This window comes from Mesoplodon densirostris, chromosome 18 (assembly GCF_025265405.1).
Source record: "Mesoplodon densirostris isolate mMesDen1 chromosome 18, mMesDen1 primary haplotype, whole genome shotgun sequence".
NCBI lineage: Eukaryota > Metazoa > Chordata > Mammalia > Artiodactyla > Ziphiidae > Mesoplodon > Mesoplodon densirostris.
Genome location: NC_082678.1, coordinates 27325336 through 27339182, shown reverse-complemented (window position 1 = coordinate 27339182; position 13847 = coordinate 27325336). Strand labels below are relative to the sequence as shown.

Sequence of the window (13847 nt, the reverse complement as noted above, 5' to 3'; positions counted from 1 at the left end):
GGGTCATAGCACTTAACACTGCTGATCTTGTTTTTCCTCACCTGTAAAGGAGATTAAAAATGCTTTTTCTGGGCCTCCCTGGTGGCGCAGTGGTTGGGAGTCCGCCTGCCGATGCAGGGGACGCGGGTTCGTGCCCCGATCCCGGAGGATCCCACGTGCCGCGGAGCGGCTGGGCCCGCGAGCCATGGCCGCGGGGCCTGTGTGTCCGGAGCCTGTGCTCTGCAACGGGAGAGGCCACAGCAGTGAGAGGCCCGCGTACAGCAAAAAAAAAAAAAAAAAAAAAAAAAAAAAATGCTTTTTCTGCCCACTTCTGGGGGAGAAGGGAATAATATAATTAGTAAAAAAAATGTTTGGGGGAGTTCCCAGGTGGTCTAGTGGTTAGGACCCGGCACTTTCCCTGCTGTGGCCCGGGTTCAATCCCTGCTGGGGCAACTAAGATCCCACCAGCTTGGTGGCCAAAGGAAAAAAAAAAAAACTGTGTTGAAAAATCAGCAATATTGTCTTTATATAAGTGGCAAAGTGTTATTATTTATGATGTGCTCTAGATCACTGAAAGAGACCTGTATTCAAGCTACCTGGGCATGAAAGCACATTTTGGAAGTCATCAAGTTAGTGCCCATAAATCTAATATATAGAAAAATCGTTGAAAGCCCCTGAGTGTTTTGTGGATAGAAAAACTTGCGATTCAGAGCAAGTTCAGAGCTGGACAGTCAAAGAAATAACTAGCTCTCCCATGCATTAGAAGGGCTTGGTAGCAGCTTCTGGTTATGGAACCAGAAACTCTCAGGCTCCAGATAGGACATAAAACAGCATCACTTGCACTCTTTATAAAATTGCAGAAACAAACCAAATAAACAAAAATATATTTACACCTGTCTTATAAGACAAAGGGTACTTGAGACCTAATGTATATAAAATCAGTTTACAAACTGTGATGTACTATGTGAATAAGTTGTCATTTGCAGAGAGGGCAGCATAGGATATGTGGCCATTAATGTGAATTCCCTTCCCCCTTCCATTCCTTTCTCTGGTTCCTTTACATATGCAGATCAGTTACATTATGAAGCTAATAATGTAACTGAGCTCTTCTTAGCTTAATAATGTAACCAAGAATCTGATTTTTAGCAAGGGGGTAATTCTTAGAAATTTAGGGAGCTGGAACTCTAAATGAATGTATTAAAATAATGTAATTACATCATTAGTTTTAAAATGTACCATCCTTGATTAAAAATAAAAAATTAAATTAAAAATTAAAAATGTATTATCCCGCAATTGAGACTCACCACAACGTGTGACGTCCCTCAGGCGTTCACTGTCACAACGCAGCTTGACTGTCTCACAGACAACCTCAATAGTATTTTTAAATTGGCAGAGGCAGCAGGCCCTACGGCTGGGTAAGATCCTATAAATGGAAACACAGGTAATTAAATTCGTGGTAAAAGAGTTACCTGAGTAGGTAGAAGAGGTAGGCCAAGGCCACCACAGACCAGTGCAAAAAGGAGTTCTTGGGGCATATGGGCTATAGAACTGGATAGGGGCCGGTTGGCCAATTGCTGCCCTTGACAGTTGGAAATAAATATAGAGGAGGAGAGAGGTGCCCAACAGAAGGATTAGGATGGCAGTAGGTATGATATGCCTAGAAAAAAGGGAATAGCGATTAGAATTGGGTGACACTGAACTGTAGTTTAATTCAGAAGTATCTCCTTCCAACCCGAAAGCCTCACTTTGGGTTGAGAGTACACAGGAAGAAGGCAGACTTCTAAGAAGAGTATGAAGAAGACCGCACATTCTGGAGTCACTTTCTCAGTTCCTATTTGTGAGGAGTAATATATTAGAAATTATTCTAGTAATAAAAAAGCATCATGTGGCTAAACAATAACAGAGATCGCATTGACCAAATCTGGACAAAAGGAACATTCCAAAGAATAACATTATCATTATAATAAGGTATAACGTAGTTAATTGAAAAAAAAGCACATGAGTTCATAATGATACTCCAAATGAAAAGTGGGGGAGCTCTTCTTTATAGAATAATGTCAGCTAATAAATGCAAAAGGAAGGATAGAATTAGGAAAGTGTTATTTTGCAACTATCAATGTAATAATCGATTCAGACAAGGATTATCATTGATGCACAGTTGGGTGAAGAGTTGTTTGAAAGTAGGATCTTCACTGATCCCAAGGATCACCCCACATATTATTTATCAATTACCAAGGGGAAAAATAACTTTACAATGGAGAGATATGGAATAGACCACCTTAACCAAGTGATCAAACTTAGCAATGGGCCACCTCAAGTGATGAAGTATGAAGAATACATCACCTATATAGTATTCTTCCCCAAAATGTTTACTTTGAATCTAATGAGGAAACAGACAAATACAGATTGTGGGGCAATTTACAAGACAACTGGCTTAGACTCTTCAAAAAAGCCAATGTCTTAAAAGACCAAAAGAAATAGTAGGGAAAAATTCTAGATTAACGGAAACACAGACATGACATGCAATGCCTAATCTTTAATTGGATCCTGTATCAAAACAAAACAGACTTAAAGAATATTATTGGCTTCTGGCCAAGATGAAGTACAAGGGCCAACTTAACCTCCCAGCTGAAACAAGAAAAAAATCAGATGGAACATAATGAAACAACAGTTTTCAAGAAACTGAACCTCAGGCAATACATTTCAGTGATTCCCGAGGAGATGGGAAATAAATGAAGTGATCCCTATAATTGCCCTTACTTCTCTGAGAGAGTATCCACGTCATGGTACAGGGAAGAGAAGTCCAGACAGAGACTAGTGGGCTCCCTGACAGACGAAATGGAGATAAGGGTCTGGGAAAACCAAGGTAACTAGAGTTCACAAAGCAGAGTATCAGAGAGAAAAGAAGTGCACAGACAAAGAACTCTGGAGATATGCAGAGGGATCTCTTGAGAATTCAACAAAGTATGGGTCAATACATTTGTGTGAGGAATAACTTGATGCCAGGAAAAGAACCACATGAAAGGATTAATAAGAAGAACAACTGGATATCACACAGGGTTGTAGGAATAGTACCTGTTCCTACAAGTCAGACTGGAAAACCTCATGATACTCAGAAAGGACTTGTCTCAGTAGTTGCAAATAATGAGCTCCAGACTAAAGGCTACTTGGACTCCTACCCAACGAACCTTAAAAGCTAGACCTAAAAGAATACAATTGTTTTGAGTAACCTAATTTCACCCAAAACAGAGCCCAGGCATTTTACAGGAATATAAATATACATAGCACACAATAAACTAAAACTCACAATATCTGGGATCATATGAAAAATTGCATGCAAGCATGCAAAGAAGTAGGAAAATATGACCCATACTGAGGAGAAAAGGCAATCAATCAACAATAACCCATAATCTATACAGATGTTAGAATTGGCAGAAAAGAACTTTTAAAAGGTTATTATACATGAAGAAAAGTTATTATAACTGTATTTCATATGTTAAAACACCCAGACTAAACACTGAAAATGTTAAGTGTAGGCATGGAAAATGTAAAACAGACCTAAATTGAGCTTCTAGAGATTAAAAACAATGTCTAAATGAAAAAGATATTGCAGGAGGTTAAAGGCTAATTAGACACGGCAGAAGGTCAGTGAACATTAAGGCATAGCAACAGAAACTATCCAAAATGAAACAAAAGGAGTAACAAAACAGCAACAAAATGAATAGAGCCTCAGTGACTTGTGCAACAACTTCAAGTGGCCTAATACATGTGTACTTAGAGTCCATGAAGGAGAGGAGAAATATAAAAATTTGAAGAAATAATAGCCAAAATTTTTCCAAATTGGTAAACACTATAAACCCTCAAAGTCAAGAAGATCAATGAACTTTCAGCAGAAGAAACATGGACAAAACTACACCAAGGCACAAAAAATAATCGAATTGCTCAAAACCAGCAATAAAGAGAAGAATTTAAAAGGAGCCAGAGGAAAAAATTATACACTACATACAGAGGAACAAAGATAACAATGACAGCAGAATTCGTGCTTGAAAAATCGTAAACGAGAACTCAGTGGAATAACATCTTTAAAGTAGTGAATTGAATTCTATCGAGCTAGAATTTTATACCCACATCTGTCAAAACAAAAGCAAAATAAAGACTATCTCAGACAAACAGAAGCTGAAAGAATTCATTACTGGTAGACTTTCACAATAAGAAATGTTAAAAGAAGTATTTTTAAGCAGAAGGAAAATGACACCAGATTGGAATATGGATCTACATAAAAGATTAAGAATACTGGATACATACAACAATGGAGACCCAATTCAACCAAAAATAAATAAACAAATTAAGAAAAGAAGGGAAAAATCATATAATCACTGCAATAGATGCAGGAAAAGAATGAAAACATCTAACATACATTCCTGATTAAAGAAAAACAAACAGCCCTCAGTAGACTAGGAATGGAAGGAGACTTCCTCAACTTGATAAATGACTTCTACAAAAAACCTAACATCATACTTAATGGTGAAGGACAAAGTACTTTCTCACCAGGATCAGGAACAAGGCAAGGATATCTGCTCTCATTGCTTCTATGTGACATGGCACTGAAGGTTCTAGCCAGTGCAATAGGGCAACAAAAGGAAAAGACACATTCAGAATGGAAAGGAAGAAGTAAAACTATCTTTATTTGCAGATAACATGATTATGTAGAAAACCTGATAGAAGCTACGAAAATGCTACTGGAACTAATAAATGAGTTTATCAAGTTTGCAGGGTACAAGATCAACATACAAAAAGATGAATTTGTCTCAACAAACAATCAGAGATCAAAGTTTTAAAATGCTACTTATAAAAGAATCCAACATATAAAATACTTAGAATAAATCTGACAAAAGACTTGCACACTGAAAACTGTAAAATGTTGCCGGGGGAAATTAAGAAAGACCTAAATAAATGGAGAGATATAAAGTATTCATGGATCAGAAGATTCAATATTGTTGAGACATCAATTCTCCCCAAATCGATTTATACATCAAAACCCCAGTAGGCTTTTCTATAGACATTGACAAGCCAATTCTAAAATTCATATGGAAATAAAATTTAGAATAACTAAAACAACTTTGCGAAAGAACAAAGTTGAAGAACTAACAGTAACTGATTTCAAGGATTATGAAGCTACACCTTCAAGACATTGTGATAGTAGTGTAAAGATAGACAAAAAGACCAAAGGAACAGAATACAAAGTTCTGAAGTAGAGAGATGTGGAGAACTGACTTTCAGGTTCAAAGGCATTTCAGTGGAGAAATGATAGTCTTTTCAACAAATGACGCTGGAACAACTGAATATCCAGGTGCAAAAAGAAAAAAAAAAAAATGAACTTGATCTAAACCATATACAGAAGTGAACTCAAATTGGTTCAAAGATCTAAATGTAAAACATAAAACTATAAAACGTCTAGAACAAAACAGGTGAAAAATTTTATGACCTTGAGTTTGGCAAGATTTCTTAGATACAACACCAAAAGCATAATGCATAAAAGAAAAAAATAGATAAATTAGACACCATCGAAATTAAGAATTTCTGCCCTGCAAAAGACACTCCTGAGTGAACGAAAAGATGAGTCACAGAATGGGAGAAAATACCTAGCAACTTACCTATTGGATAAAGGACTAATTTCCAGAATATAGAAAGAACTCTCAAAACTCCAGAAAAATATAGCTAAAAGATTCAAAGATATACAGATGGAAAATAAGCATATGAAAAGATGTTTGACATGATTAATCATTAGGGATGCTACAGTGAGATACAACTACACACCTATTAAACTACCTAAAATTAAAAATACTGAGCATAGCAAATGTTGGCCACAACGTAAAGAAAATGCAGCTCTCGTACACTGCTGGTAGAGATGTAAAATGATCAAACCACTATGGAAAATAGGTATTTTTTAAAAACTTAAACATACACTTACCAATGATGCAGCCATTCTACAGGCAGGCATTTACCCAGGAGAAATGGAAGTAGACATCCATACAAGACTTGTACACAAATATTCATAGCAACTTTATCTGTAATAGACAAAGACTCAAACAACTCAAATGTCCATCAATGGTCAATACATAAATGGTGGTACATCCATATAAAGGAATGCTATTCAGCAATAAACAGAAATGAATTACTGATATATACAACAATATGGATGAAGATTAAAATAATCATGCTGGGTTAGAAGCCAGTTAGAAAAAAGTATACACTGTATGATTCCATTTACATAAAATTCTAGAAAATGCAAACAGAAAGCAGATCAATGGTTGCATGGCGATTGGGAAGTGCAAGGAACGATGGGAAGGAAGAATTACAAAGAGACATTAAGAAACTTTCTGAGGTGATGGACATTTTGAGTTTCGTGATGTCTTCATGGTGTGTATGTATGTGTGTGTGTGAACACAGATTATTGCATGTCAATTATACCTCAAAAAGCTGTTAAAAGAAATGATATTAGATAAGAGAGACAATTGGGGAAATTTGAATAGCAACACTTTATTAGGTAATATGATTGTGTAGGAATTTAATTTCTTCAATACTGTGTATTAACAGTATCGTGGTTACACAGGGAAATAGTTTTTAATATCCAGAGAGGAGGGCATCTAGCTGACAAGAGAGGGATCGCAATTGTGGCAGATGGTGTGGGACACTGAGGAAGATGAGGCTAGAGCAGTGACCAATGCGTGACGGCACAGTGAAGACAGTCATTTGTCAGGTGACCTGACAAAGACGGTTGGAAGAGACTGCTAAATGCAGGGCCGTTTCCGCATACTAATCTCACGCAATCCCCTCAACTAGCCTTGGCGTAACAGAAAGTTTCTATTAGCTTGCCATATTGGAGGGGGGATGGCACAATTTAAGGTGCAGTAGGTTGTGTAATAAACTGTCACCATAGGGTCCTACAGAAATAGTTTTTTAAACCGCAAAAAAATAAAACTTGACCCTTCCCTCACAACGTATATGAAAATTAACTTAAAATGAATCATAGACCTAAATGTAGCTATACAACGTCTGGAAGAAAACGTAGGAGAAAATCTTTGTGATTTGGGGTTAGACAGTGGGGTCTCAGAGAAAGATTTCTTAGATTAAGACACAAAAAAGCAGAAAGCATTTAAGAAAAATTGCTAAGGGACTTCCCTGGTGGTGAAGACTCCGAGTTCCCAATGCTGGGGGCCCGGGTTCGATCCCTGGTCAGGGATCTAGGTCCCACATGCATGCCTCAACTATGAGTTCGCATGCCAGATCTAAGAAGCCCATGAGCCGCAACTAAGGGGCCCATCTGCTGCAACTAAGACCCAGCACAACCAAATAAATTAATTAAATAAATATGAAAAATTAAGAAAAATTGCTAAATTAGAGTTCATCAAAAATTTAACACTTCTAGCTTTCAGAGACACTTTAATATAATGAAGATAAGTCACAATCTGGGAGAAGATATTTACTAAACACATATCTGAGAGCAAGGACTTTTTCCGTTGCTTTTTATATAAAGCACTCTTAATTCTCAATATAAATATCCAATTAAAAAATGGATTTGAACAGACACTTCATTTAAAAGGATATTTGCACATGAATAGACACTCAACATCATCAGCTATTACAGAAATGCAAAATGTGGCAAAACCCACGAGATTCATCTACACACCTACTAGAAAGGCGAAAATGTTTTTAAAAAACACATATAAGGATCAGGTGAAGATGTAGAGCATCTGCAACTCTCATAGACTGCTTGTGGGAAAGCAACATGGCACAGGCACTTTAGAAAACGGTTCAGCAGTTTCTTAAAAAGTTCAATAGGCACTTAGCATATGATGAAGCAATCCCACCCTGAGGTATTTTACCCCAAATAAATGAAAACATATGCTCACACAAGACATATATTCACACACACACGTGAGTGTTTTCAGAGGCTTTGTTCATAATAGCCAAAAAACAAGAAGAAACTCAAATGTGCATCGAACGATGAATGCGTAAACAAACTGTGTATCCACACAACTAGAATACTGCTCAGCGCTCAAAAGGAATGAGCTACTGACAGGTGCAACAAACCAGATGAATCTCCAAAGAGACTGGCTAAGTGAAAGAAGCCAAAAACAAAAAGCTACATACCACATGATTTCATTTATCAAATATTCTGGAAAAGGCAACATTATACGGACAAAAATCAGATTGGTGGTTGCCAGGGGCTGGTAGTGACAGGAGGATGCATTGACTACAGAGGGACATGGGGGGTCTTTTGGGAGTGCAGAAGTTTTCTTTACCTCAAATGTGGTGGTGGCTACAGAACTATACGTTTGTCAAAACACATCACACTGTATATTTAAAAAGAGTGAATTTTGTTAAACGAAAATTATACATAAATAAACCTGACTTAAGAAGATAATCAAACAAACCTAAAAGTACAATTGAGTGAAAATCAATGTAAGAAAAATCAACTTACAGTGTTTCCAATTCAAGGGTCATCATGAGGATGCTTTCCATTGCGGTAAGTGACACTTGTGCTGTTCCCATGTCTCTGAAGGAGAAGCCCAAACATGCATGATATAAAACCCAAAGACAAAATTTCTAAACTGAAGAAGATACTTAACATGTGATTACTTCCACTTTGGCTTCTTACTTGCCATAGATGATAATGCCAAAGAGCTCTTTTGGAAGAAATTTAAATTTGCATCATCAAATTAATGACCTTGGTGCTGAACAGTACAATCATTTTCTATGATCCTCACTTCTCATTTTCAATTGCATCTACCTCTTTTGATCACTCTTTTTTTAAAAAAAATAATGTACCCCTTATTCCTTTTTGCTTTCTTGGATAAATACTATTCCTATATGCATCTTCATGTTCCATATCTATATGTGTTCTTCAACACTGTTCTCATCCTCTGCTGGCTCTCTTACCCATATATATTCTTTCTTAATCCTTTTCTTTGCCAATAACTCTTATTTTCAATAACCCAGTTAAAATCTAAATTATGACTGTTTAGCCAAAGTACTCAAGTTTTGACGAAAGTAAAAAGGAGCAGAAATTATCTCATGAGCCATGAAACTCTTACAATACTTACAAAGAGTTTAATGCTGGCACTTTAAAAAGACAAGAATCTTCAACTGTTGGCAAAGGATTACGATTGAGAATTCTGAAAAATGGAATGGAATTAAAATTATCTGCATTTTCAATTACTTCCATGAAAGTTTATATTCATTTTTTTTGGTATGGAACTTGAAGGTTAAAAAAATTATTTTCTGTCTTTACCTATAAATCACCCTTAGAATCTGTAAAACACTCTTTCACTGGGAACTACCCAGGTCTCTAGATGACAAAGTGGAGAAGAGAAACAAACAAACAAACAATAAAATAGAAAAAAAGTGGCTAGCAAAGAAAAAATATGCCAAAGTACTTTTCACGTTAAAAACCCTCGAAGTGACTATGCTGGTAGGAAGCCCTTGCTCTGTAAAAAAAGTACTATTTCTAGTGTCCTCCATAATTCAAGGTGTTTTTCTTTCATCTCTACAAAGTTTGAAAAATTTCATGATTTAAACTACCCAGCTAAAGAGAAAAATAAGGCTAATTCCTTGGTTCTGGAGCCAAAGAAGAGAGAAATCCAAGAGGAACTGGTGAAAGCCATACTCCCATCACATCGTCCCGTGTGTATTCTTGTGCCATAGCTTTTGTTACTGTGTATGTAATCAACTGTTTATTTGTCACTCTCCTAGATTGTCAGCAACTTGAGAGCAGGGACCACACTTTATTGTCATTATTATTCCTGTGCCTGACATAGTGCCTAATATTTACTAGGCATTTAATAAATGTTTGCTGAATAAATAAATAACATTTTGTTTATATATCAATAAAATAAACAAATTAATTTTGGGGAACAAAATTTTATTCCAAAATGTTGGAATAGATTTTCTTCATAGTTCTTTCTTTCTTCCTTTTTTTTCCCCTTAGTTCTTTAAAACAAATAAGGGGGAAAAAAAAAACAGAAAAGAAACAGGAAGAAAGAAGAGAATAGCTGACTTAAGGTTAACTCTACTCAAGAATTATTAGTGTACTTTTGCAGAATATTATAAAGATAATTATCAAAACTAATATCTTTTGGGTTGCCATGCATATGTGATCAGCATTTAACATTTCATCCTCACAGTAACCTTATGTGATATATATATTACACAATTGTACAAATGAGGAAACTGAGGCACAGAGGAGTTACATAACTTGTCTTAAGTCATCAAGCTCGTAAGAAGCAGAGCTGGAATTTGAACTCAGTTCTGACTCTAAAGCCTGTGTTTAACCTGAATGAAAAAAAAAAGGGTTTTTTTTTTTTTTTTGAAACATCTGTTACTTTAACCTTAATTTTGACAGCACTAAATATAGAAATACCTTTTCAAACTTCATCTACCCATCTGGGAAAGCCTCTATGAGAATTATATTTTCTCTTTTTATTTATTTATTTATTTATTTCTCTTTTTATTTATTTTTTCCTTAATCATCTCTTGTGATAAATATTTAATTAGCCTATGGCCATTGAGACTTTATAGATTTTTTTTAAAAAGTTGCAGGAAAATCAGTAAAAATGATGGAGGAAGGACATCTGAAAATTCATCCCTGCATAGAAGCAACAATAACAACAACAACAAAACTGGCAAAAATGGTCAGAATCAACTTCTTCTGAACTCTGGACATTTAACCAACATGCTGGCAGTAAATGGGGGAGCAATTTATTCAAGGAAAACAAATTAATTTCTGTAAGAACAATGAGATCTGTGTTGCTTTAACTTGCCCTCGACCTTTGGTCTCCATGCCAGTGGTAGCCTTGAAAAACAGCCCACATCCCTGGTACCAGAACGAGCAGCATGGACTGAGAGGTCCTTCAAAGCCTCATTCCCAAAGAACTGTCATTGTTTTACATGTCTGGTGGTCCCCTGGAAGACCTCACTTGAAAGGCTTGCCTTTGACCTGACTGAGGGCTGTCTAGTGAGAAAAGCCTCTGCTCAGGTGGCATTTCTGGAAAACATTTTCAAGCAAATATTTTAACATGGCGGTGGCATGAGGCAATGGATAACAGTTTGGGGCAAAAAACAACCCAACCGCAAAGCTTTAAAAGAAAAGCTGAGGAATGAGATGTGCACAGACACTTTGAAATATTCCAATGTATTCCTGGGAAACTGGAAGACCACAAGACATATTCCTGGGCATCTAGGAGAATAACTGTTAGCATTAATAAATGAGTTCAGCAAGGTTGTAGGATATAAGATCAATATCATTTCTACACACCAGCAATGAGTAATCGAAAAATGGAATTTAGAAAACAATTCCATGTGGAACAGCATCAAAACAAATATAATACTTAGGGGAAAATTTTACCAAGTAAGTGCAAGATTCACACTGAAAAGTACAAAACTGTTGAAAGAAATTGAAGAAGATCTAAATAAGTATAAAGACCTGCTGGATTCATGGACTGGAAGATAATCTTATGAAAATTTCACTACTTCCCAAATCGACCTATGGTTCCATTGCAATTCCTATCAAAATCCCAGCTGACTTCTTTCCAGAAATTGCCAAGCTGTTTCTAAAATTCCTATGGCAATTCGAGGAAACAGAATAACCAAAACAATGTCGGTAAAGAACAAAGTGGGAGGACTCACACATCCTGGTTTCCAAACTCAGTTCAAAGCTACTGCAATCACAGTGTGGTACTGGAATAAGAACAGACATGTAAATCAATGGAACAGAATTGACAAGATAGCAATAAACCCTCATATTTATGGTCTATTGATTTTCAACAAGGGTGCCAAAACAATTCAACGTGGAAAGAACAGTCTTTTCAAATGATGCTGGGACAACTGTACATCCACACACAAAATAATGAAGCTTCACACCGTATATGAAAATTAACTCCAAATGGATCAAATATCCAAACGTAAGAACTAAGACTATAAAACTCTTAGAAGAAAACACAGGAGTAAATCTTTATGACCTTGCTTTAGACAACAGTTTCTTAGATATGATACCAGAAGCACAAACAACCAAAGGAAAAACAGATGAATTAGATTTTATAAAAACTAAAAAGTTTGCGCTTCAAAGGACACTATCAAGAAAGTGAATAAACATATAGAATGGGAGAAAATACTACAGGTGGGAAGAATAAGATGCAGTGGGGAGAAGAAAAGTGTAGTAGTTGCTAGGTGTGACAATCTCAAAATTTTGAACTATTACAAATAAAACAGCCACCCTGAATCACCCCAAAGGGCAGACCCAAGTTATTTTTGCTTTTAGTGTTTATGCCTTTCTAAATCTGAGAAGCTGCCAGGATTCTAGTACATAGCAAAAAGTGAGGACAACACCCTCAAGTGTGTAAGCTTTTGTGTGTACATAGCTATGTAAAGGAAACCAATGCTAGCTGACTGGGGGAGCATTAGGGCGGCTCTGTGACCGCAGCTCAATTTGCCTTCATAGTGTGGACACACCTCCCGCACTGATATTCTCAACAATGGGGTAAATAATTCAATAGGGATAAGGCTTTGATTTTCCTCTTATTCTCTCTTCGTATTTATGTTCTTGGTACGATATTGATGTACCACGGACAAGCCAGCATGTGAATGTGCTCTGTCTGCTTAAGTTATATAGCCTTTCTACATTGTAGAGTCCTTCAGTTTCTAAAATCATGGAGCTTGTATTGTTAGATCCAATGAAGTGACTAAAAGAATTTTTAAACATAAGCCATCAGTCTGGACCTGCATAGGTGAATGAAGGAGAAACACTTTAGAGTCAGAGAAAAAAAGCATACTTAACATTTAGGATTATCAACCACTGCCGGTTTTCCATAGTATATTTCATTCCTGATTTTATCTGAAAGAGATATGATGACTACCACCATTCAAAAAGTGGTACTTTATTAATAAGCTCCTGGCTCATCTTTGAGGTAGGTTTCGGATTTAAAATAGACTACCACACTGCTAACCACTTCACCTGATATTTCTCAATAACATAGAGGCTTCATTCAAGAAACCTACTGACTTATAATTACCTGACACCCGGTGATGAATCAAGGATTTGTGGGGCCTGAACCTCATCTACTTTGGGAAATCCTAGCTAATAAAAACAGGCAAAGTTATAAATAGAAAAATCGCTAGGACCCCTCTCAAGACCTTGGAAGGGACCTATGCAAGTGAGGAGCCCTGAAGCCTAAGGTTCATTGAATTCAGGATAAATCCACCTCAGCTGGGGCCCTTTTCCAAACTTATTTAATGCAAGCAACTTATAAACACCCCAGTAATATGTCATTATAGGTAGTAAAATGATTTAACTCGAGGGTGGCATCTTCCCTTGGTGGCTTGCCTTTGGTAAGAGATGCAATACAGTTTGTATCTCACCATGGCAAATGTTTCCTAAAGCAAATTAGCTTTGTCTATTAGAAAGACTTAGTCCAAAACAAAGACTTACTATACTGTGACAGTCTTTTGAAAGTAACTGTGAATGAGTCTTCGGAGTACAGTACTAATTTATTTACAACACCAGATAGTTCTGATTCTTTCACTACCTTTTTCTGTCATTTAAGAGGAGCGCAAATTCCAAAGGAACAAGTTGGTGCCTCTTCCATTACAAATCTTTTCTAACCTACCACCCGTTTTCTACTTCATCACCCCCCTCCCTCACCTTGTTACCCTGCTGCATAGATGCTAGAATGGCTCTCATATATGTTTTCCCATCAACATCCATATTTCTCCTTCCAGTATGAAAGCTTCTTGGGGACAAAGTCCCTGCCCTATGCGTCTTTGTATCCCCAGCACTTAGTAGAGTGTTCACAGACAGTGGGCAAGGCACT

At 36.7% G+C, this 13847-nt stretch overlaps 1 protein-coding gene across 1 annotated transcript in view; it reads right to left on the bottom strand.

The window, feature by feature from the left end:
- Positions 1-13847, bottom strand: part of LOC132479145 (uncharacterized) — a 302289-nt gene that overhangs the window by 122568 nt on the left and 165874 nt on the right. Inside the window, 3 exon segments of the mRNA XM_060082726.1 lie at positions 1284-1402; positions 8465-8539; positions 9087-9158. Of these exon segments, the coding sequence (XP_059938709.1) occupies positions 1284-1402; positions 8465-8539; positions 9087-9158 (266 nt within the window).